The sequence below is a fragment of the Salvelinus alpinus genome, chromosome 34 (assembly GCF_045679555.1).
Source record: "Salvelinus alpinus chromosome 34, SLU_Salpinus.1, whole genome shotgun sequence".
Lineage (NCBI taxonomy): Eukaryota > Metazoa > Chordata > Actinopteri > Salmoniformes > Salmonidae > Salvelinus > Salvelinus alpinus.
Window position 1 is genome coordinate 85221 of NC_092119.1, and position 26901 is coordinate 112121.

The 26901-nt window shown below is 43.8% G+C and overlaps 3 protein-coding genes across 5 annotated transcripts in view; 1 reads left to right on the forward strand and 2 right to left on the reverse strand.

Annotated features, from left to right (window-relative positions):
• mrps26 (mitochondrial ribosomal protein S26) overlaps positions 1 to 26901 on the reverse strand; it is a 197241-nt gene that overhangs the window by 14243 nt on the left and 156097 nt on the right. The gene's annotated exons all lie outside the window — the stretch shown is intronic.
• Positions 27 to 1229, forward strand: LOC139563471 (G-protein coupled receptor 151). The gene is made up of 2 exons (XM_071382173.1): positions 27 to 1043; positions 1086 to 1229. The coding sequence occupies exons 1-2, from the start codon at positions 27 to 29 to the stop codon at positions 1227 to 1229; spliced, it is 1161 nt and encodes a 386-aa protein (XP_071238274.1).
• The window catches only part of LOC139563644 (osteoclast stimulatory transmembrane protein-like), a 28684-nt gene continuing 19744 nt past the window's right edge, over positions 17962 to 26901 (reverse strand). For all 3 annotated transcript variants that reach the window (XM_071382487.1, XM_071382489.1, XM_071382488.1), the window contains 3 exons: positions 18758 to 18937; positions 18456 to 18587; positions 17962 to 18338 (listed from right to left, as the gene is read on the reverse strand). In XM_071382487.1, the coding sequence (XP_071238588.1) occupies positions 18234 to 18338; positions 18456 to 18587; positions 18758 to 18937 (417 nt within the window). In that variant the 3' untranslated portion in view covers positions 17962 to 18233. The remainder of the gene's footprint in view (positions 18339 to 18455; positions 18588 to 18757; positions 18938 to 26901) is intronic.

Genomic DNA, 26901 nt, shown 5'->3' on the forward strand with positions numbered 1-26901 from the left:
ATACCTCAACACAGATTACAGGAAATATGGATTTTGACCGACCGAAAAACGTTTCATTTTTTGACTTTGCCGGGGGAGTTCAACTACTCCATGGAGAGAACACCAGGTCAGTTCTCCCTGTTATTCTGATAGGGTTCTGTTGGACTGGAGTGATAGGGAACCTATTGATACTACTGAGTCTCATCCACGACCTGAGAAACGGGACAGCATCCGAAGTCAACGCGCTACTTGCCGGTCTGAGCTCTACAGACCTATTGATCATACTGCTGTGTGCACCTGTGCGCGCAGTGACCTACTACAGGCAGACCTGGACCTTGGGAAGCTTGTTGTGCCAAACAGCGGATTGGTTTCAGCACTCCTGCCTGATCGCCAAAACGTTCACCCTGGCGGCAACAACCAGGGCAAGATGTACCTTTGTTTCAAGCTCTTCTGATAGCAAATATTTTAGCCCCATGCAAATCTATGGAGCCCTGACGTTCATCTGGATAGCATCACTGGTCTCCTCCACCCCTCTTACTATATTCACGTCTTTACAGCCATACCATGACGTCAAGCTGTGCGTAACTGAAATCCCATTTTGCGCATCAGGGTTGATGGATGTGTTCTACATGATATACCCAACCCTAACTTACGTGGTGCCCATTCTCTTTACCGTTGTGCACTACACCAAGACACTACTGGACACGAAGCCGAAGGGGGACCTTGACGTGACCAGTGCTCAACCCGAGAACAAGGGGGCCACTGCGGTGTGGTTATCTGTCAGTGTGGCCAACGCGCTCATGCTACTGCCTGAATGGAGCTCATGGACTTGGGCTCGGCTGGGATACAGTAACAACTATACACCTCCTGTGGGGTTCGTCATCTTCTCTCAGGTCCTCATGTACTCATGTAGCTCTCTGTCTCCCATCATATTCCTCACCGCATATGACGACGTGCGTCATGGGCTCAACAGTCTGTGGCTTTTCAGAACTTGCAGACGCTCGAAACGCACCAGTATTAGCATAAGTCCAAATATGGAGGAGAACGGAGCAGAGGGAGCCATTGTCATCTATCCGCTAGTGGACTTGAAACATGCGTCTTTGGAGACGCCAGAGGGCCGCAATCTGCGCACAGACACTGCATCCCGGAAGATCTTTCCTGACTTGGAACACTTTTGGACAGAGCGTGTGAATACGGACGATCCACTTCCGTGGGAGTCGCAGGAGGAAAAATCATACTTTAAATCATGAATTGATCTGAGCGGACGGTCAGACAGACGATTTTGGGATGAATATATTTTTGTTGTCCCACAGATTATTTGGAAATGGTCCTCTTTCTGCTTTATATGCGTTAGCCTAACTATTGTATTAAAATCACATCTTTTTTCGCATTATTCATACACTCAGAATTCGCTGCTTCAACTTCAGTAGCCTACCTCTCCTAGTTGTACATGATAGTTCAATTGCGTGGTCTCAGTGGGTGGTCTCATTAAATAGAGTAGGCTGCCTACATGGACGGAGAATCAAGTCGCAGTTAACTTAAATATGAAATTCAATGAAATATGATTAGAATGTAGTTTACTACAGTGTCTGTAAATAAATATTGATAATGGAACAAAGATGGTGCTCAACCAACGTGAGTCGAAGTACAATGAGAAACATGTAATTATGATTGAAAGGGAAAAGGCACAACGCGCACATAGGTTAGGTTACCATGGTGACCAAAGGTTAGGTTACCATGGTGACCATAGGTTAGGTTACTATGGTGACCATAGGTTAGGTTACTATGGTGACCATAGGTTAGGATACTATGGTGACCATAGGTTAAGTTACTATGGTGACCATAGGTTAGGTTACTATGGTGACCATAGGTTAGGCTACTATGGTGACCATAGGTTAGGCTACTATGGTGACCATAGGTTAGGCTACTATGGTGACCATAGGTTAGGTAATCATGGTGACCATAGGTTAGGTTACTATGGTGACCATAGGTTAGGCTACTATGGTGACCATAGGTGACGCTGCTATGGTGACCATAGGTTAGGTTACCATGGTGACCATAGGTTAGGTTACTAAGGTTGACCATAGGTTAGGCTACTATGGTGACCATAGGTTAGGTTACCATGGTGACCATAGGTTAGGTTACCATGGTGACCATAGGTTAGGTTACTATGGTGACCATAGGTTAGGTTACTATGGTGAGCGAGCATTGCGCCTTTTCATTTTCAATAAGTATTACCCATTTATTTGACTCTGCCGGTATATCGTCCTCCTAAAAGGTAGGTTATATCCTATAGGCCTGAGCAAATCGTCCTCCTAAAATGTAGGTTATATCCTATAGGCCTGTGCATATCGTCCCCCTAAAAGGTAGGTTATATCCTATAGGCCTGAGCATATCGTTCCCCTAAAAGGTAGGTTATATCCTATAGGCCTGAGCATATCGTCCTCCTAAAAGGTAGGTTATATCCTATAGGCCTGAGCATATCGTCCTCCTAAAAGGTAGGTTATATCCTATAGGCCTGAGCATATCGTCCTCCTAAAAGGTAGGTTATATCCTATAGGCCTGAGCATATCGTTCCCCTAAAAGGTAGGTTATATCCTATAGGCCTGAGCATATCGTCCTCCTAAAAGGTAGGTTATATCCTATAGGCCTGAGCATATCGTCCTCCTAAAAGGTAGGTTATATCCTATAGGCCTGAGCATATCGTCCTCCTAAAAGGTAGGTTATATCCTATAGGCCTGAGCATATCGTTCCCCTAAAAGGTAGGTTATATCCTATAGGCCTGAGCATATCGTCCTCCTAAAAGGTAGGTTATATCCTATAGGCCTGAGCATATCGTCCTCCTAAAAGGTAGGTTATATCCTATAGGCCTGAGCATATCGTTCCCCTAAAAGGTAGGTTATATCCTATAGGCCTGAGCATATCGTCCTCCTAAAAGGTAGGTTATATCCTATAGGCCTGAGTATATCGTCCTCCTAAAAGGTAGGTTATATCCTATAGGCCTGAGCATATCGTCCTCCTAAAAGGTAGGTTATATCCTATAGGCCTGAGCATATCGTTCCCCTAAAAGGTAGGTTATATCCTATAGGCCTGAGCATATCGTCCTCCTAAAAGGTAGGTTATATCCTATAGGCCTGAGCATATCGTCCTCCTAAAAGGTAGGTTATATCCTATAGGCCTGAGCATATCGTCCTCCTAAAAGGTAGGTTATATCCTATAGGCCTGAGCATATCGTTCCCCTAAAAGGTAGGTTATATCCTATAGGCCTGAGCATATCGTCCTCCTAAAAGGTAGGTTATATCCTATAGGCCTGAGCATATCGTCCTCCTAAAAGGTAGGTTATATCCTATAGGCCTGAGCATATCGTCCACCTAAAAGGTAGGTTATATCCTATAGGCCTGAGCATATCGTCCTCCTAAAAGGTAGGTTATATCCTATAGGCCTGAGCATATCGTCCTCCTAAAAGGTAGGTTATATCCTATAGGCCTGAGCAGAACGTAGCAAGTGTTGCTGTCATCATTCTTACTGCTTCCAGTTCAGTAGCTGTACGACCAGGTGCTCGTGTGGTCTCTATTAAATAGAGTGGGCTATAGCCTATGCATGGGCAGAGAAGCAGGGGCTGTTATCTTTCCAAGGAAATGTACTTCCTAAATAGGCCTATGATTAGGCTATAGTTTACTACATTGCTTAGAAAGGCTTTAATATTGATCACCCATATTTCTCAGTCTGAAAATCTTCCCACTCCTAAAAGGTAGGCTATAAAAATAGCTCAAGAGAAAGTGCAAGTTTCTCCAACTCTGCTCTCTTCAAACTACATCTAGCATACTGGCTGATATAGCCCAGTAATACAGACAGCCTAATATAAGGGCCATGTGAGAATCTCTGGTAATTTAACCTGTTTCTTAAGTTAATTTTGCACATTTGATATTGCCTACAGGGCACAAAATTGCTGGGACCATAGCTGGCAGGTGACCTGGGTCACATACGCCTAAAATAACATTGTGGGACTGTGGTTGACCAGTTCTGGTGGTAGTGGGGCACAACTCAATATAAAGGAAGGTGTTCCTAACGTTTGGTATACTCAGTGTATTTCTACATCATTACACTGTAATTAAAATGTAAATACCTTGTTATCGGAGCCACTTGATGTAAACTGGAACACAACAGGGCCATATAGTAGGCTTGGTATAACCTGGAACCCAACAGGGCCATATAGTAGGCTTGATATAAACTGGAACCCAACAGGGCCATATAGTAGGCTTGATATAACCTGGAACCCAACAGGGCCATATAGCAGGCTTGATATAAACTGGAACCCAACAGGGCCATATAGTAGGCTTGATATAAACTGGAACCCAACAGGGCCATATAGTAGGCTTGATATAAACTGGAACCCAACAGGGCCATATAGCAGGCTTGATATAAACTGGAACCCAACAGGCCCATATAGCAGGCATGATATAAACTGGAACCCAACAGGGCCATATAGCAGGCTTGATATAACCTGGAACCCAACAGGGCCATATAGTAGGCTTGATATAACCTGGAACCCAACAGGGCCATATAGTAGGCTTGATATAACCTGGAACCCAACAGGGCTATATAGTAGGCTTCACACAACCTGTCATTCCGCTCTATGGTGTCCACATTGTCCTAAATCCAACAGGCTGAACACAATAAAAAAATGCAATTTCAGAATGTTGGGGAGACATGACCCCCCCCCCTGTCCCCGTCACCAGGTAAAGTTGCGCCCGTGGTACATTTTATAAATAGATCCAATTGTGTTTGTCTTATTTTGAATAACAGTCATGTTTTTTTAGTAACAGCCATGTTGATACTTATTAATGCTGGTTATCCTATTTGCATGATCCCAATGAGCTAGATGCCCTAATATAATATGCTCTATGATGTTGTAATGTTGGTCTAACTATTTGGAAAGTTCTTGAAACTGCATGTCTATTTGGTGTGTGTGCAATTATATTATCAAAATGTATTTACAAACTACCTTGAGTTGATTCATTTTACTATTTGCCAGACAACTGATTAGGGGAATACAGTGTGTTACAATATGTACACTCAGTATACAAAACATTAAGAACACCTGCTCTTTCCATGACATGGACTGACCAGGTGAATCCAGGTGAAATGTATGATCCCTTATTGATGTCACTTGTTAAATCCACTTCAATCAGTGTAGATGAAGGGGAGGAGACAGGGGGTTAAAGGAGGATTTTAAAGCCTTGAGACAATTGAGACATGGATGGTGTATGTGTGCCATTCAGAGGGTGAATGGGCAAGACAAAAGTTTTAAGCGCCTTTGAATGGGGTATGGCAGTAAGTGCCAGAAACACCGGTTTGAGGTGGTGGGGGGGGGGGGGTGCAACTCAATATTAGGAAGGTGTTCTTAATGTTTGGTATAGTCAGTGTATTTCTACACCATTACACTGTAAGTACAATGTAAATACCTTGTTATCGGAGCCACTTGATATAACCTGGAACCCAACGGGGCCATATAGTAGGCTTGATATAAACTGGAACCCAACAGGGCCATATAGCAGGCTTGATATAACCTGGAAACGAACAGGGCCATATAGCAGGCTTGATATAACCTGGAACCCAACAGGGCCATATAGCTGGCTTGATATAACCTGGAACCCAACAGGGCCATATAGTAGGCTTGATATAACCTGGAACCCAACAGGGCCATATAGTAGGCTTGATATAACCTGGAACCCAACAAGGACATATAGTAGGCTTGATATAAACTGGAACCCAACAGGGCCATATAGTAGGCTTGATATAAACTGGAACCCAACAAGGCCATATAGTAGGCTTGATATAAACTGGAACCCAACAAGGCCATATAGTAGGCTTGATATAAACTGGAACCCAACAAGGCCAAATAGTAGGCTTGATATAACCTGGAACCCAACAGGGCCATATAGTAGGCTTGATATAACCTGGAACCCAACAAGGCCAAATAGTAGGCTTGATATAACCTGGAACCAAACAGGGCCATATAGTAGGCTTGATATAAACTGGAACCCAACAGGGCCAAATAGTAGGCTTGATATAACCTGGAACACAACAGGCCCATATAGCAGGCTTGATATAAACTGGAACCCAACAGGCCCATATAGCAGGCTTGATATAAACTGGAACCCAACAAGGCCATATAGTAGGCTTGATATAACCTGGAACCCAACAGGGCCATATAGTAGGCTTGATATAAACTGGAACCCAACAGGGCCATATAGTAGGCTTGATATAAACTGGAACCCAACAGGCCCATATAGCAGGCTTGATATAAACTGGAACCCAACAAGGCCATATAGTAGGCTTGATATAACCTGGAACCCAACAGGGCCATATAGTAGGCTTGATATGAACTGGAACCCAACAGGGCCATATAGTAGGCTTGATATAAACTGGAACCCAACAGGGCCATATAGTAGGCTTGATATAAACTGGAACCCAAAAGGCCCATATAGCAGGCTTGATATAAACTGGAACCCAACATGGCCGTATAGTAGGCTTGATATAAACTGGAACCAGGCAGGGCCATATAGCAGGCTTGATATAACCTGGAACCCAACAGGGCCATATAGTAGGCTTGATATAAACTGGAACCCAACAGGGCCATATAGTAGGCTTGATATAAACTGGAACCCAACAGGGCCATATAGTAGGCTTGATATAAACTGGAACCCAACAGGGCCATATAGTAGGCTTGATATAAACTGGAACCCAAAAGGCCCATATAGCAGGCTTGATATAAACTGGAACCCAACCGGGCCATATAGCAGGCTTGATATAAACTGGAACCCAACAGGGCCATATAGTAGGCTTGATATAAACTGGAACCCAACAGGGCCATATAGTAGGCTTGATATAAACTGGAACCCAACAGGGCCATATAGCAGGCTTGATATAAACTGGAACCCAACAGGGCCATATAGTAGGCTTGATATAAACTGGAACCCAACAGGGCCGTATAGTAGGCTTGATATAAACTGGAACCCAACAGGGCCATATAGCAGGCTTGATATAAACTGGAACCCAACAGGGCCATATAGTAGGCTTGATATAAACTGGAACCCAACAGGGCCATATAGTAGGCTTGATATAACCTGGAACCCAACAGGGCCATATAGTAGGCTTGATATAAACTGGAACCCAACAGGGCCATATAGTAGGCTTGATATAAACTGGAACCCAACAGGGCCATATAGTAGGCTTGATATAAACTGGAACCCAACAGGGCCGTATAGTAGTCTTGATATAACCTGGAACCCAACAGGGCCGTATAGTAGGCTTGATATAAACTGGAACCCAACAGGGCCATATAGTAGGCTTGATATAAACTGGAACCCAACAGGGCCATATAGTAGGCTTGATATAACCTGGAACCCAACAGGGCCATATAGTAGGCTTGATATAAACTGGAACCCAACAGGGCCATATAGTAGGCTTGATATAAACTGGAACCCAACAGGGCCATATAGTAGGCTTGATATAAACTGGAACCCAACAGGGCCGTATAGTAGGCTTGATATAAACTGGAACCCAACAGGGCCGTATAGTAGGCTTGATATAAACTGGAACCCAACAGGGCCATATAGTAGGCTTGATATAAACTGGAACCCAACAAGGCCATATAGTAGGCTTGATATAACCTGGAACCCAACAGGGCCATATAGTAGGCTTGATATAAACTGGAACCCAACAGGGCCAAATAGTGGGCTTGATATAAACTGGAACCCAACAAGGCCATATAGCAGGCTTGATATAACCTGGAACCCAACAGGCCCATATAGTAGGCTTGATATAAACTGGAACCCAACAAGGCCATATAGCAGGCTTGATATAAACTGGAACCCAACAAGGGCCATATAGTAGGCTTGATATAAACTGGAACCCAACAGGGCCATATAGTAGGCTTGATATAAACTGGAACCCAACAGGGCCATATAGCAGGCTTGATATAACCTGGAACCCAACAGGCCCATATAGTAGGCTTGATATAAACTGGAACCCAACAGGGCCGTATAGTAGGCTTGATATAAACTGGAACCCAACAGGGCCATATAGTAGGCTTGATATAAACTGGAACCCAACAGGGCCATATAGTAGGCTTGATATAAACTGGAACCCAACAGGGCCATATAGCAGGCTTGATATAAACTGGAACCCAACAGGCCCATATAGCAGGCATGATATAAACTGGAACCCAACAGGGCCATATAGCAGGCTTGATATAACCTGGAACCCAACAGGGCCATATAGTAGGCTTGATATAACCTGGAACCCAACAGGGCCATATAGTAGGCTTGATATAACCTGGAACCCAACAGGGCTATATAGTAGGCTTCACACAACCTGTCATTCCGCTCTATGGTGTCCACATTGTCCTAAATCCAACAGGCTGAACACAATAAAAAAATGCAATTTCAGAATGTTGGGGAGACATGACCCCCCCCCCTGTCCCCGTCACCAGGTAAAGTTGCGCCCGTGGTACATTTTATAAATAGATCCAATTGTGTTTGTCTTATTTTGAATAACAGTCATGTTTTTTTAGTAACAGCCATGTTGATACTTATTAATGCTGGTTATCCTATTTGCATGATCCCAATGAGCTAGATGCCCTAATATAATATGCTCTATGATGTTGTAATGTTGGTCTAACTATTTGGAAAGTTCTTGAAACTGCATGTCTATTTGGTGTGTGTGCAATTATATTATCAAAATGTATTTACAAACTACCTTGAGTTGATTCATTTTACTATTTGCCAGACAACTGATTAGGGGAATACAGTGTGTTACAATATGTACACTCAGTATACAAAACATTAAGAACACCTGCTCTTTCCATGACATGGACTGACCAGGTGAATCCAGGTGAAATGTATGATCCCTTATTGATGTCACTTGTTAAATCCACTTCAATCAGTGTAGATGAAGGGGAGGAGACAGGGGGTTAAAGGAGGATTTTAAAGCCTTGAGACAATTGAGACATGGATGGTGTATGTGTGCCATTCAGAGGGTGAATGGGCAAGACAAAAGTTTTAAGCGCCTTTGAATGGGGTATGGCAGTAAGTGCCAGAAACACCGGTTTGAGGTGGTGGGGGGGGGGGGGTGCAACTCAATATTAGGAAGGTGTTCTTAATGTTTGGTATAGTCAGTGTATTTCTACACCATTACACTGTAAGTACAATGTAAATACCTTGTTATCGGAGCCACTTGATATAACCTGGAACCCAACGGGGCCATATAGTAGGCTTGATATAAACTGGAACCCAACAGGGCCATATAGCAGGCTTGATATAACCTGGAAACGAACAGGGCCATATAGCAGGCTTGATATAACCTGGAACCCAACAGGGCCATATAGCTGGCTTGATATAACCTGGAACCCAACAGGGCCATATAGTAGGCTTGATATAACCTGGAACCCAACAGGGCCATATAGTAGGCTTGATATAACCTGGAACCCAACAAGGACATATAGTAGGCTTGATATAAACTGGAACCCAACAGGGCCATATAGTAGGCTTGATATAAACTGGAACCCAACAAGGCCATATAGTAGGCTTGATATAAACTGGAACCCAACAAGGCCATATAGTAGGCTTGATATAAACTGGAACCCAACAAGGCCAAATAGTAGGCTTGATATAACCTGGAACCCAACAGGGCCATATAGTAGGCTTGATATAACCTGGAACCCAACAAGGCCAAATAGTAGGCTTGATATAACCTGGAACCAAACAGGGCCATATAGTAGGCTTGATATAAACTGGAACCCAACAGGGCCAAATAGTAGGCTTGATATAACCTGGAACACAACAGGCCCATATAGCAGGCTTGATATAAACTGGAACCCAACAGGCCCATATAGCAGGCTTGATATAAACTGGAACCCAACAAGGCCATATAGTAGGCTTGATATAACCTGGAACCCAACAGGGCCATATAGTAGGCTTGATATAAACTGGAACCCAACAGGGCCATATAGTAGGCTTGATATAAACTGGAACCCAACAGGCCCATATAGCAGGCTTGATATAAACTGGAACCCAACAAGGCCATATAGTAGGCTTGATATAACCTGGAACCCAACAGGGCCATATAGTAGGCTTGATATGAACTGGAACCCAACAGGGCCATATAGTAGGCTTGATATAAACTGGAACCCAACAGGGCCATATAGTAGGCTTGATATAAACTGGAACCCAAAAGGCCCATATAGCAGGCTTGATATAAACTGGAACCCAACATGGCCGTATAGTAGGCTTGATATAAACTGGAACCAGGCAGGGCCATATAGCAGGCTTGATATAACCTGGAACCCAACAGGGCCATATAGTAGGCTTGATATAAACTGGAACCCAACAGGGCCATATAGTAGGCTTGATATAAACTGGAACCCAACAGGGCCATATAGTAGGCTTGATATAAACTGGAACCCAACAGGGCCATATAGTAGGCTTGATATAAACTGGAACCCAAAAGGCCCATATAGCAGGCTTGATATAAACTGGAACCCAACCGGGCCATATAGCAGGCTTGATATAAACTGGAACCCAACAGGGCCATATAGTAGGCTTGATATAAACTGGAACCCAACAGGGCCATATAGTAGGCTTGATATAAACTGGAACCCAACAGGGCCATATAGCAGGCTTGATATAAACTGGAACCCAACAGGGCCATATAGTAGGCTTGATATAAACTGGAACCCAACAGGGCCGTATAGTAGGCTTGATATAAACTGGAACCCAACAGGGCCATATAGCAGGCTTGATATAAACTGGAACCCAACAGGGCCATATAGTAGGCTTGATATAAACTGGAACCCAACAGGGCCATATAGTAGGCTTGATATAACCTGGAACCCAACAGGGCCATATAGTAGGCTTGATATAAACTGGAACCCAACAGGGCCATATAGTAGGCTTGATATAAACTGGAACCCAACAGGGCCATATAGTAGGCTTGATATAAACTGGAACCCAACAGGGCCGTATAGTAGTCTTGATATAACCTGGAACCCAACAGGGCCGTATAGTAGGCTTGATATAAACTGGAACCCAACAGGGCCATATAGTAGGCTTGATATAAACTGGAACCCAACAGGGCCATATAGTAGGCTTGATATAACCTGGAACCCAACAGGGCCATATAGTAGGCTTGATATAAACTGGAACCCAACAGGGCCATATAGTAGGCTTGATATAAACTGGAACCCAACAGGGCCATATAGTAGGCTTGATATAAACTGGAACCCAACAGGGCCGTATAGTAGGCTTGATATAAACTGGAACCCAACAGGGCCGTATAGTAGGCTTGATATAAACTGGAACCCAACAGGGCCATATAGTAGGCTTGATATAAACTGGAACCCAACAAGGCCATATAGTAGGCTTGATATAACCTGGAACCCAACAGGGCCATATAGTAGGCTTGATATAAACTGGAACCCAACAGGGCCAAATAGTGGGCTTGATATAAACTGGAACCCAACAAGGCCATATAGCAGGCTTGATATAACCTGGAACCCAACAGGCCCATATAGTAGGCTTGATATAAACTGGAACCCAACAAGGCCATATAGTAGGCTTGATATAAACTGGAACCCAACAAGGGCCATATAGTAGGCTTGATATAAACTGGAACCCAACAGGGCCATATAGTAGGCTTGATATAAACTGGAACCCAACAGGGCCATATAGCAGGCTTGATATAACCTGGAACCCAACAGGCCCATATAGTAGGCTTGATATAAACTGGAACCCAACAGGGCCGTATAGTAGGCTTGATATAAACTGGAACCCAACAGGGCCATATAGTAGGCTTGATATAAACTGGAACCCAACAGGGCCATATAGTAGGCTTGATATAAACTGGAACCCAACAGGGCCAAATAGTAGGCTTGATATAAACTGGAACCCAACAGGGCCATATAGTAGGCTTGATATAAACTGGAACCCAACAGGGCCATATAGTAGGCTTGATATAAACTGGAACCCAACAGGGCCAAATAGTAGGCTTGATATAAACTGGAACCCAACAGGGCCAAATAGTAGGCTTGATATAAACTGGAACCCAACAGGGCTATATAGTAGGCTTCACACAACCTGTCATTCCGCTCTGTGGTGTCCACATTGTCCTAAATCCAACAGGCTGAACACAATAAAAAAATGCAATTTCAGAATGTTGGGGAGACATGACCCCCCCCCCTGTCCCCGTCACCAGGTAAAGTTGCGCCCGTGGTACATTTTATAAATAGATCCAATTGTGTTTGTCTTATTTTGAATAACAGTCATGTTTTTTTAGTAACAGCCATGTTGATACTTATTAATGCTGGTTATCCTATTTGCATGATCCCAATGAGCTAGATGCCCTAATATAATATGCTCTATGATGTTGTAATGTTGGTCTAACTATTTGGAAAGTTCTTGAAACTGCATGTCTATTTGGTGTGTGTGCAATTATATTATCAAAATGTATTTACAAACTACCTTGAGTTGATTCATTTTACTATTTGCCAGACAACTGATTAGGGGAATACAGTGTGTTACAATATGTACACTCAGTATACAAAACATTAAGAACACCTGCTCTTTCCATGACATGGACTGACCAGGTGAATCCAGGTGAAATGTATGATCCCTTATTGATGTCACTTGTTAAATCCACTTCAATCAGTGTAGATGAAGGGGAGGAGACAGGGGGTTAAAGGAGGATTTTAAAGCCTTGAGACAATTGAGACATGGATGGTGTATGTGTGCCATTCAGAGGGTGAATGGGCAAGACAAAAGTTTTAAGCGCCTTTGAATGGGGTATGGCAGTAAGTGCCAGAAACACCGGTTTGAGGTGGTGGGGGGGGGGGGGTGCAACTCAATATTAGGAAGGTGTTCTTAATGTTTGGTATAGTCAGTGTATTTCTACACCATTACACTGTAAGTACAATGTAAATACCTTGTTATCGGAGCCACTTGATATAACCTGGAACCCAACGGGGCCATATAGTAGGCTTGATATAAACTGGAACCCAACAGGGCCATATAGCAGGCTTGATATAACCTGGAAACGAACAGGGCCATATAGCAGGCTTGATATAACCTGGAACCCAACAGGGCCATATAGTAGGCTTGATATAAACTGGAACCCAAAAGGCCCATATAGCAGGCTTGATATAAACTGGAACCCAACAGGGCCATATAGTAGGCTTGATATAAACTGGAACCCAACAGGGCCATATAGTAGGCTTGATATAAACTGGAACCCAAAAGGCCCATATAGCAGGCTTGATATAAACTGGAACCCAACCGGGCCATATAGCAGGCTTGATATAAACTGGAACCCAACAGGGCCATATAGTAGGCTTGATATAAACTGGAACCCAACAGGGCCATATAGTAGGCTTGATATAAACTGGAACCCAACAGGGCCATATAGCAGGCTTGATATAAACTGGAACCCAACAGGGCCATATAGTAGGCTTGATATAAACTGGAACCCAACAGGGCCGTATAGTAGGCTTGATATAAACTGGAACCCAACAGGGCCATATAGCAGGCTTGATATAAACTGGAACCCAACAGGGCCATATAGTAGGCTTGATATAAACTGGAACCCAACAGGGCCATATAGTAGGCTTGATATAACCTGGAACCCAACAGGGCCATATAGTAGGCTTGATATAAACTGGAACCCAACAGGGCCATATAGTAGGCTTGATATAAACTGGAACCCAACAGGGCCATATAGTAGGCTTGATATAAACTGGAACCCAACAGGGCCGTATAGTAGTCTTGATATAACCTGGAACCCAACAGGGCCATATAGTAGGCTTGATATAAACTGGAACCCAACAGGGCCGTATAGTAGGCTTGATATAAACTGGAACCCAACAGGGCCATATAGTAGGCTTGATATAAACTGGAACCCAACAAGGCCATATAGTAGGCTTGATATAACCTGGAACCCAACAGGGCCATATAGTAGGCTTGATATGAACTGGAACCCAACAGGGCCAAATAGTGGGCTTGATATAAACTGGAACCCAACAAGGCCATATAGCAGGCTTGATATAACCTGGAACCCAACAGGCCCATATAGTAGGCTTGATATAAACTGGAACCCAACAAGGCCATATAGTAGGCTTGATATAAACTGGAACCCAACAAGGGCCATATAGTAGGCTTGATATAAACTGGAACCCAACAGGGCCATATAGTAGGCTTGATATAAACTGGAACCCAACAGGGCCATATAGTAGGCTTGATATAAACTGGAACCCAAAAGGCCCATATAGCAGGCTTGATATAAACTGGAACCCAACCGGGCCATATAGCAGGCTTGATATAAACTGGAACCCAACAGGGCCATATAGTAGGCTTGATATAAACTGGAACCCAACAGGGCCATATAGTAGGCTTGATATAAACTGGAACCCAACAGGGCCATATAGCAGGCTTGATATAAACTGGAACCCAACAGGGCCATATAGTAGGCTTGATATAAACTGGAACCCAACAGGGCCGTATAGTAGGCTTGATATAAACTGGAACCCAACAGGGCCATATAGCAGGCTTGATATAAACTGGAACCCAACAGGGCCATATAGTAGGCTTGATATAAACTGGAACCCAACAGGGCCATATAGTAGGCTTGATATAACCTGGAACCCAACAGGGCCATATAGTAGGCTTGATATAAACTGGAACCCAACAGGGCCATATAGTAGGCTTGATATAAACTGGAACCCAACAGGGCCATATAGTAGGCTTGATATAAACTGGAACCCAACAGGGCCGTATAGTAGTCTTGATATAACCTGGAACCCAACAGGGCCATATAGTAGGCTTGATATAAACTGGAACCCAACAGGGCCGTATAGTAGGCTTGATATAAACTGGAACCCAACAGGGCCATATAGTAGGCTTGATATAAACTGGAACCCAACAAGGCCATATAGTAGGCTTGATATAACCTGGAACCCAACAGGGCCATATAGTAGGCTTGATATAAACTGGAACCCAACAGGGCCAAATAGTGGGCTTGATATAAACTGGAACCCAACAAGGCCATATAGCAGGCTTGATATAACCTGGAACCCAACAGGCCCATATAGTAGGCTTGATATAAACTGGAACCCAACAAGGCCATATAGTAGGCTTGATATAAACTGGAACCCAACAAGGGCCATATAGTAGGCTTGATATAAACTGGAACCCAACAGGGCCATATAGTAGGCTTGATATAAACTGGAACCCAACAGGGCCATATAGCAGGCTTGATATAACCTGGAACCCAACAGGCCCATATAGTAGGCTTGATATAAACTGGAACCCAACAGGGCCGTATAGTAGGCTTGATATAAACTGGAACCCAACAGGGCCATATAGTAGGCTTGATATAAACTGGAACCCAACAGGGCCATATAGTAGGCTTGATATAAACTGGAACCCAACAGGGCCAAATAGTAGGCTTGATATAAACTGGAACCCAACAGGGCCATATAGTAGGCTTGATATAAACTGGAACCCAACAGGGCCATATAGTAGGCTTGATATAAACTGGAACCCAACAGGGCCAAATAGTAGGCTTGATATAAACTGGAACCCAACAGGGCCAAATAGTAGGCTTGATATAAACTGGAACCCAACAGGGCCATATAGTAGGCTTGATATAAACTGGAACCCAACAGGGCCATATAGTAGGCTTGATATAAACTGGAACCCAACAGGGCCATATAGTAGGCTTGATATAAACTGGAACCCAACAAGGCCATATAGTAGGCTTGATATAAACTGGAACCCAACAGGGCCATATAGTAGGCTTGATATAAACTGGAACCCAACAGGGCCATATAGTAGGCTTGATATAAACTGGAACCCAACAGGGCCATATAGTAGGCTTGATATAAACTGGAACCCAACAAGGCCATATAGTAGGCTTGATATAAACTGGAACCCAACAGGGCCATATAGTATGCTTGATATAAACTGGAACCCAACAGGGCCATATAGTAGGCTTGATATAAACTGGAACCCAACAGGGCCATATAGTAGGCTTGATATAAACTGGAACCCAACAGGGCCAAATAGTAGGCTTGATATAAACTGGAACCCAACAGGGCCATATAGTAGGCTTGATATAAACTGGAACCCAACAGGGCCATATAGTAGGCTTGATATAAACTGGAACCCAACAGGGCCATATAGCAGGCTTGATATAACCTGGAACCCAACAGGCCCATATAGTAGGCTTGATATAAACTGGAACCCAACAGGGCCGTATAGTAGGCTTGATATAAACTGGAACCCAACAGGGCCATATAGTAGGCTTGATATAAACTGGAACCCAACAGGGCCATATAGTAGGCTTGATATAAACTGGAACCCAACAGGGCCAAATAGTAGGCTTGATATAAACTGGAACCCAACAGGGCCATATAGTAGGCTTGATATAAACTGGAACCCAACAGGGCCATATAGTAGGCTTGATATAAACTGGAACCCAACAGGGCCAAATAGTAGGCTTGATATAAACTGGAACCCAACAGGGCCAAATAGTAGGCTTGATATAAACTGGAACCCAACAGGGCCATATAGTAGGCTTGATATAAACTGGAACCCAACAGGGCCATATAGTAGGCTTGATATAAACTGGAACCCAACAGGGCCATATAGTATTTTTGATATAAACTGGAACCCAACAAGGCCATATAGTAGGCTTGATATAAACTGGAACCCAACAGGGCCATATAGTAGGCTTGATATAAACTGGAACCCAACAGGGCCATATAGTAGGCTTGATATAAACTGGAACCCAACAGGGCCATATAGTAGGCTTGATATAAACTGGAACCCAACAAGGCCATATAGTAGGCTTGATATAAACTGGAACCCAACAGGGCCATATAGTAGGCTTGATATAAACTGGAACCCAACAGGGCCATATAGTAGGCTTGATATAAACTGGAACCCAACAGGGCCATATAGTAGGCTTGATATAAACTGGAACCCAACAGGGCCAAATAGTAGGCTTGATATAAACTGGAACCCAACAGGGCCATATAGTAGGCTTGATATAAACTGGAACCCAACAGGGCCATATAGTAGGCTTGATATAACCTGGAACCCAACAGGGCCATATAGTAGGCTTGATATAAACTGGAACCCAACAGGGCTGTATAGTAGGCTTGATATAACCTGGAACCCAACAGGGCCATATAGTAGGCTTGATATAACCTGGAACCCAACAGGGCCATATAGTAGGCTTGATATAACCTGGAACCCAACAGGGCCATATAGTAGTCCTGATATAACCTGGAACCCAACAAGGCCATATAGTAGGCTTGATATAACCTGGAACCCAACAGGGCCATATAGCAGGCTTGATATAACCTGGAACCCAACAGGGCCATATAGTAGGCTTGATATAACCTGGAACCCAACAGGGCCATATAGTAGTCCTGATATAACCTGGAACCCAACAGGGCCATATAGTAGGCTTGATATAACCTGGAACCCAACAGGGCCATATAGTAGGCTTGATATAACCTGGAACCCAACAGGGCCATATAGTAGGCTTGATATAACCTGGAACCCAACAGGGCCATATAGTAGGCTTGATATAACCTGGAACCCAACAGGGCCATATAGCAGGCTTGATATAACCTGGAACCCAACAGGGCCATATAGTAGTCCTGATATAACCTGGAACCCAACAGGGCCATATAGTAGTCCTGATATAACCTGGAACCCAACAGGGCCATATAGTAGTCCTGATATAACCTGGAACCCAACAGGGCCATATAGTAGCCTCTGGAACAATCTCCTTGCTCCTGAACTGTAATCATTTTCTCCCGCAGTGTAATGGTTATTATGTTTGATAAATTACTTGTGGTGTAATGGCACACAGGGTTTTTCTGGTCAGTGTGTACGGTTACATTGAACACAGAGTCAGATGGATAGGTAATGCTGATTTTAATAAGATTTAAAGTCAATGATCTTATTGACATGATTGATTGATTAATGTACAGTATATGATTGATTGATTTAATAATATATCTGATTGATTAATATATATGATTGATTAATATATATGATGTATTAATATATATGATTGATTGATCAATTGATTATTGTATATGATTGATCGACATTGATCTAAACGATGATCAGCACAAATGTTGACACACCAATCTACAAAATCTAGAACGCAGATGATCTTGTTCTTTTTCAGTCATCTTTGGCCTGCAGTAGAATCTTGTTCTTTTTCAGTCCTCTTTGGCCTGCAGTAGAATCTTGTTCCTGAGGTGTATGGTCTGTTCCTCCATCCAGTTTCTATAAAGTAGATTTCAATTTGACTTACTGTATCAATCACATTACTGATTGATTGATTGATCTAAAGAATGGACATCATAAAGACATGAAATAACCAAAAAAATACAAATTCCATACCCCGATCGATGAAATATTTCCCTCATCCTCCAGCTTTAATAGAATCTTGTCCCGCAGGTACAAGGCTCGTTCCTCCTCTCTGTCTCTGTAGAAGGACGAGCAGATCTTCCTCCTGATCCTCCTGGAGAACACCTGACATAATAACATCGTAATATGATACATGGCATTTGCAGAGGCTTTTATCCAAAGGTACGTAGAGTAGTATCATTTTCAACTGGGTGGCAGCAGGTTATCGTACCCACAACAAAGGGTGTTGCAAGTGCCAGGCTCTACCTACTGAGCTACACAGGACCACCTCTCACCTCTCCCAGAATCATGACCAGGGCGGTGAGGAAGAGGGCTGCGGTGGTGGAGAGGACAGACGGGTCTGGGGGGGACAGGGGACGAACGCAGTCCGGGGGCAACAGCAGGATCCCATAGCGATAGTCTTTGTTCATTTCTCCCACAGGTTCACGGACTAAACCAATGATTACGATTGTAATCTAAAAACAGAGAGAGAGGGTGGAGCTTTGTGGATGGTAATACAGATGATACTGTTGATACAGGTAATGTAACCAGGTAATGTAACCAGGTAATGTAACCAGGTAATGTAACGTAACCAGGTAATGTAACCAGGTAATGTAACAAGGTATTGTAACCAGGTAATGTAACAAGGTAATGTAACAAGGTAATGTAACCAGGTAATGTAACAAGGTATTGCAACCAGGTAATGTAACAAGGTAATGTAACCAGGTATTGTAACCAGGTAACGTAACCAGGTAACGTAACCAGGTAATGTAACAAGGTAATGTAACAAGGTAATGTAACCAGGTATTGTAACCAGGTAATGTAACCTGGTAACGTAATCAGGTAATGTAACCAGGTAAGGTAATCAGGGAATGTAACCAGGTAACGTAACCAGGTAACGTAACCAGGTAACGTAACCAGGAACTGTAACCAGGTAATGTAACCAGGTAATGTAACCAGGTAACGTAACCAGGAAATGTAATCAGGTGATGTTTTTATTTAATTTTTTATTTCACCTTTATTTAACCAGGTAGGCAAGTTGAGAACAAGTTCTCATTTACAATTGCGACCTGGCCAAGAAAAAGCAAAGCAGTTCGACACAAACAACAACACAGAGTTACACATGGAGTAAAACAAACATACAGTCAATAATACAGTAGATTAATAAGTCTAGATACAATGTGAGCAAATGAGGTGAGATAAGGGAGGTAAAGGCAACAAAAAAAGGCCATGGAGGCGAAGTAAATACAATATAGCAAGTAAAACACTGGAATGGTAGATTTGCAGTGGAAGAATGTGCGAGGTAGGGATAGAAATAATGGGGTGCAAAGGAGCAAAATAAATAAATACAGTAGGGGGAGAGGTACAGTGGGGCAAAAAAGTATTTAGTCAGCCACCAATTGTGCAAGTTCTCCCACTTAAAAAGATGAGAGGCCTGTAATTTTCATCATAGGTACACTTCAACTATGACAGACAAAATGAGAAAAAAAAATCCAGAAAATCACATTGTAGGATTTTTAATTTATTTATTTGCAAATTATGGTGGAAAATAAGTATTTGGTCACCTACAAACAAGCAAGATTTCTGGCACTCACAGACCTGGTTCTTTAAGAGGCTCCTCTGTCCTCCACTTGTTACCTGTATTAATGGCACCTGTTTGAACTTGTTGTCAGTATAAAAGACACCTGTCCACAACCTCAAACAGTCACACTCCAAACTCCACTATGGCCAAGACCAAAGAGCTGTCAAAGGACACCAGAAACAAAATTGTAGACCTGCACCAGGCTGGGAAGACTGAATCTGCAATAGGTAAGCAGCTTGGTTTGAAGAAATCAACTGTGGGAGCAATTATTAGGAAATGGAAGACATACAAGACCACTGATAATCTCCCTCGATCTGGGGCTCCACGCAAGATCTCAGCCCGTGGGGTTAAAATGATCACAAGAACGGTGAGCAAAAATCCCAGGACCACACGGGGGGACCTAGTGAATGACCTGCAGAGAGCTGGGACCAAAGTAACAAAGCCTACCATCAGCAAGGGCATTGAAGATGGAACGTGGCTGGGTCTTTCAGCATGACAATGATCCCAAACACACCGCCCGGGCAACGAAGGAGTGGCTTCGTAAGAAGCATTTCAAGGTCCTGGAGTGGCCTAGCCAGTCTCCAGATCTCAACCCCATAGAAAATCTTTGGAGGGAGTTGAAAGTCCATGTTGCCCAGCAACAGCCCCAAAACATCACTGCTCTAGAGGAGATCTGCATGGAGGAATGGGCCAAAATACCAGCAACAGTGTGTGAAAACCTTGTGAAGACTTACAGAAAACGTTTGACCTCTGTCATTGCCAACAAAGGGTATATAACAAAGTATTGAGATAAACTTTTGTTATCGACCAAATACTTATTTTCCACCATAATTTGCAAATAAATTCATAAAAAATCCTACAATGTGATTTTCTGGATTTTTTTTTCTCATTTTGTCTGTCATAGTTGAAGTGTACCTATGATGAAAATTACAGGCCTCTCTCATCTTTTTAAGTGGGAGAACTTGCACAATTGGTGGCTGACTAAATACTTTTTTGCCCCACTGTAGTTGTTTGGGCTAAATTATAGATGGGCTGTTTGCAGATGGGCTATGTACAGGTGCAGTAATCTGTGAGCTGCTCTGACAGCTGGTGCTTAAAGCTAGTGAGGGAGATAAGCGTTTCCAGTTTTAGAGATTTTTGTAGTTCGTTCCAGTCATTGGCAGCAGAGAACTGGAAGGAGAGGCGGCCAAAGGAAGAATTGGTTTTGGGGGTGACCAGAGAGATATACCTGCTGGAGCGCGTGCTACAGGTGGGTGCTGCTATGGTGACCAGCGAGCTGAGATAAGGGGGGACTTTACCTAGCAGGGTCTTGTAGATGACCTGGAGCCAGTGGGTTTGGCGACGAGTATGAAGCAAGGGCCAGCCAACGAGAGCGTACAGGTCGCAGTGGTGGATAATATATGGGGCTTTGGTGACAAAACAGATGGCACTGTGACAGACTGCATCCAATTATTGAGTTGGGTATTGGAGGCTATTTTGTAAATGACATCGCCGAAGTCGAGGATCGGTAGGATGGTCAGTTTTACAAGGGTATGTTTGGCAGCATGAGTGAAGGATGCTTTGTTGCGAAATAGGAAGCCAATTCTAGATTTAACTTTGGATTGGAGATATTTGATGTGAGTCTGGAAGGAGAGTTTACAGTCTAACCAGACACCTAGGTATTTGTAGTTGTCCACATATTCTAAGTCAGAACCGTCCAGAGTAGTGATGCTGGACGGGCGGGCAGGTGCAGGCTGCGATCGGTTGAAGAGCATTCATTTAGTTTTACTTGTATTTAAGAGCAATTGGAGGCCACTGAAGGAGAGTTGTATGGCATTGAAGCTCGTCTGGAGGGTTGTTAACACAGTGTCCAAAGAAGGGCCAGAAGTATACAGAATGGTGTCGTCTGCATAGAGGTGGATCAGAGACTCACCAGCAGCAAGAGCGACATCATTGATGAAACAAGGTAACGTAACCAGGTAATGTAACCAGGTAACGTAACCAGGTAACATAGCCAGGTAACGTAGCCAGGTAACGTAACCAGGTAACGTAGCCAGGTAACGTAGCCAGGTAACGTAGCCAGGTAACGTAGCCAGGTAACGTAACCAGGTAACGTAGCCAGGTAACGTAGCCAGGTAACGTAGCCAGGTAACGTAGCCAGGTAACGTAACCAGGTAACGTAACCAGGTAACGTAACCAGGTAACGTAACCAGGTAACGTAGCCAGGTAACGTAACCAGGTAACGTAGCCGGGTAACGTAGCCAGGTGACGTAACCGGGTAACGTAACCGGGTAACGTAACCGGGTAACGTAACCGGGTAACGTAACCGGGTAACGTAGCCGGGTAACGTAGCCGGGTAACGTAACCGGGTAATGTAGCCGGGTAACGTAGCCAGGTAACGTAGCCAGGTAACGTAACCAGGTAACGTAGCCAGGTAACGTAACCGGGTAACGTAACCGGGTAACGTAGCCGGGTAACGTAACCGGGTAACGTAACCAGGTAACGTAGCCGGGTAACGTAACCAGCTAACGTAGCCAGGTAACGTAGCCAGGTAACGTAGCCAGGTAACGTAGCCAGGTAACGTAGCCAGGTAACGTAGCCAGGTAACGTAGCCAGGTAACGTAGCCAGGTAACGTAACCAGGTAACGTAACCAGCTAACGTAGCCAGGTAACGTAGCCAGGTAACGTAGCCAGGTAACGTAACCAGGTAACGTAACCAGGTAACGTAACCAGGTAACGTAACCAGGTAACGTAACCAGGTAATGTAACAAGGTAATGTAACAAGGTAATGTAACCAGGTATTGTAACCAGGTAATGTAACCTGGTAACGTAACCTGGTAATGTAACCAGGTAATGTAACCAGGTAAGGTAATCAGGGAATGTAACCAGGTAACGTAACCAGGTAACGTAACCAGGTAACGTAACCAGGAACTGTAACCAGGTAATGTAACCAGGTAATGTAACCAGGTAACGTAACCAGGAAATGTAATCAGGTGATGTTTTTATTTAATTTTTTATTTCACCTTTATTTAACCAGGTAGGCAAGTTGAGAACAAGTTCTCATTTACAATTGCGACCTGGCCAAGAAAAAGCAAAGCAGTTCGACACAAACAACAACACAGAGTTACACATGGAGTAAAACAAACATACAGTCAATAATACAGTAGATTAATAAGTCTAGATACAATGTGAGCAAATGAGGTGAGATAAGGGAGGTAAAGGCAACAAAAAAAGGCCATGGAGGCGAAGTAAATACAATATAGCAAGTAAAACACTGGAATGGTAGATTTGCAGTGGAAGAATGTGCGAGGTAGGGATAGAAATAATGGGGTGCAAAGGAGCAAAATAAATAAATACAGTAGGGGGAGAGGTACAGTGGGGCAAAAAAGTATTTAGTCAGCCACCAATTGTGCAAGTTCTCCCACTTAAAAAGATGAGAGGCCTGTAATTTTCATCATAGGTACACTTCAACTATGACAGACAAAATGAGAAAAAAAAATCCAGAAAATCACATTGTAGGATTTTTAATTTATTTATTTGCAAATTATGGTGGAAAATAAGTATTTGGTCACCTACAAACAAGCAAGATTTCTGGCACTCACAGACCTGGTTCTTTAAGAGGCTCCTCTGTCCTCCACTTGTTACCTGTATTAATGGCACCTGTTTGAACTTGTTGTCAGTATAAAAGACACCTGTCCACAACCTCAAACAGTCACACTCCAAACTCCACTATGGCCAAGACCAAAGAGCTGTCAAAGGACACCAGAAACAAAATTGTAGACCTGCACCAGGCTGGGAAGACTGAATCTGCAATAGGTAAGCAGCTTGGTTTGAAGAAATCAACTGTGGGAGCAATTATTAGGAAATGGAAGACATACAAGACCACTGATAATCTCCCTCGATCTGGGGCTCCACGCAAGATCTCAGCCCGTGGGGTTAAAATGATCACAAGAACGGTGAGCAAAAATCCCAGGACCACACGGGGGGACCTAGTGAATGACCTGCAGAGAGCTGGGACCAAAGTAACAAAGCCTACCATCAGCAAGGGCATTGAAGATGGAACGTGGCTGGGTCTTTCAGCATGACAATGATCCCAAACACACCGCCCGGGCAACGAAGGAGTGGCTTCGTAAGAAGCATTTCAAGGTCCTGGAGTGGCCTAGCCAGTCTCCAGATCTCAACCCCATAGAAAATCTTTGGAGGGAGTTGAAAGTCCATGTTGCCCAGCAACAGCCCCAAAACATCACTGCTCTAGAGGAGATCTGCATGGAGGAATGGGCCAAAATACCAGCAACAGTGTGTGAAAACCTTGTGAAGACTTACAGAAAACGTTTGACCTCTGTCATTGCCAACAAAGGGTATATAACAAAGTATTGAGATAAACTTTTGTTATCGACCAAATACTTATTTTCCACCATAATTTGCAAATAAATTCATAAAAAATCCTACAATGTGATTTTCTGGATTTTTTTTTCTCATTTTGTCTGTCATAGTTGAAGTGTACCTATGATGAAAATTACAGGCCTCTCTCATCTTTTTAAGTGGGAGAACTTGCACAATTGGTGGCTGACTAAATACTTTTTTGCCCCACTGTAGTTGTTTGGGCTAAATTATAGATGGGCTGTTTGCAGATGGGCTATGTACAGGTGCAGTAATCTGTGAGCTGCTCTGACAGCTGGTGCTTAAAGCTAGTGAGGGAGATAAGCGTTTCCAGTTTTAGAGATTTTTGTAGTTCGTTCCAGTCATTGGCAGCAGAGAACTGGAAGGAGAGGCGGCCAAAGGAAGAATTGGTTTTGGGGGTGACCAGAGAGATATACCTGCTGGAGCGCGTGCTACAGGTGGGTGCTGCTATGGTGACCAGCGAGCTGAGATAAGGGGGGACTTTACCTAGCAGGGTCTTGTAGATGACCTGGAGCCAGTGGGTTTGGCGACGAGTATGAAGCAAGGGCCAGCCAACGAGAGCGTACAGGTCGCAGTGGTGGATAATATATGGGGCTTTGGTGACAAAACAGATGGCACTGTGACAGACTGCATCCAATTATTGAGTTGGGTATTGGAGGCTATTTTGTAAATGACATCGCCGAAGTCGAGGATCGGTAGGATGGTCAGTTTTACAAGGGTATGTTTGGCAGCATGAGTGAAGGATGCTTTGTTGCGAAATAGGAAGCCAATTCTAGATTTAACTTTGGATTGGAGATATTTGATGTGAGTCTGGAAGGAGAGTTTACAGTCTAACCAGACACCTAGGTATTTGTAGTTGTCCACATATTCTAAGTCAGAACCGTCCAGAGTAGTGATGCTGGACGGGCGGGCAGGTGCAGGCTGCGATCGGTTGAAGAGCATTCATTTAGTTTTACTTGTATTTAAGAGCAATTGGAGGCCACTGAAGGAGAGTTGTATGGCATTGAAGCTCGTCTGGAGGGTTGTTAACACAGTGTCCAAAGAAGGGCCAGAAGTATACAGAATGGTGTCGTCTGCATAGAGGTGGATCAGAGACTCACCAGCAGCAAGAGCGACATCATTGATGAAACAAGGTAACGTAACCAGGTAATGTAACCAGGTAACGTAACCAGGTAACATAGCCAGGTAACGTAGCCAGGTAACGTAACCAGGTAACGTAGCCAGGTAACGTAGCCAGGTAACGTAGCCAGGTAACGTAGCCAGGTAACGTAACCAGGTAACGTAGCCAGGTAACGTAGCCAGGTAACGTAGCCAGGTAACGTAGCCAGGTAACGTAACCAGGTAACGTAACCAGGTAACGTAACCAGGTAACGTAGCCAGGTAACGTAGCCAGGTAACGTAACCAGGTAACGTAGCCGGGTAACGTAGCCAGGTGACGTAACCGGGTAACGTAACCGGGTAACGTAACCGGGTAACGTAACCGGGTAACGTAACCGGGTAACGTAGCCGGGTAACGTAGCCGGGTAACGTAACCGGGTAATGTAGCCGGGTAACGTAGCCAGGTAACGTAGCCAGGTAACGTAACCAGGTAACGTAGCCAGGTAACGTAACCGGGTAACGTAACCGGGTAACGTAGCCGGGTAACGTAACCGGGTAACGTAACCAGGTAACGTAGCCGGGTAACGTAACCAGCTAACGTAGCCAGGTAACGTAGCCAGGTAACGTAGCCAGGTAACGTAGCCAGGTAACGTAGCCAGGTAACGTAGCCAGGTAACGTAGCCAGGTAACGTAGCCAGGTAACGTAACCAGGTAACGTAACCAGCTAACGTAGCCAGGTAACGTAGCCAGGTAACGTAGCCAGGTAACGTAACCAGGTAACGTAACCAGGTAACGTAACCAGGTAACGTAACCAGGTAACGTAACCAGGTAACGTAGCCAGGTAACGTAGCCAGGTAACGTAGCCAGGTAACGTAACCAGGTAACGTAACCAGGTAACGTAACCAGGTAACGTAGCCAGGTAACGTAGCCAGGTAACGTAGCCAGGTAACGTAGCCAGGTAACGTAACCAGGTAACGTAGCCAGGTAACGTAACCAGGTAACGTAGCCAGGTAACGTAGCCAGGTAACGTAGCCAGGTAACGTAGCCAGGTAACGTAACCAGGTAACGTAACCAGGTAACGTAGCCAGGTAACGTAACCAGGTAATGTACAGACCTAGAGATTTTCATTGAGGCTGGCATAAGACTTAGTCTGCTTGAAGGTGTTGTTATATTTCTCAAGTTGTGATTGAATATCAAAATAAAATAAAATTGTATTTGTTACATGCGTCGTTAACAACAGCTGTAGACTAACAGGGAAATACTTACTTATGGGTCCTTTTCCAATAATGCAGAGAGAAAAACAGAGAAATAAAAGAAAAATAATAACAGGAATAAATTCACAATGAGTAACAATATATAATATAAACACAGGATACCAGT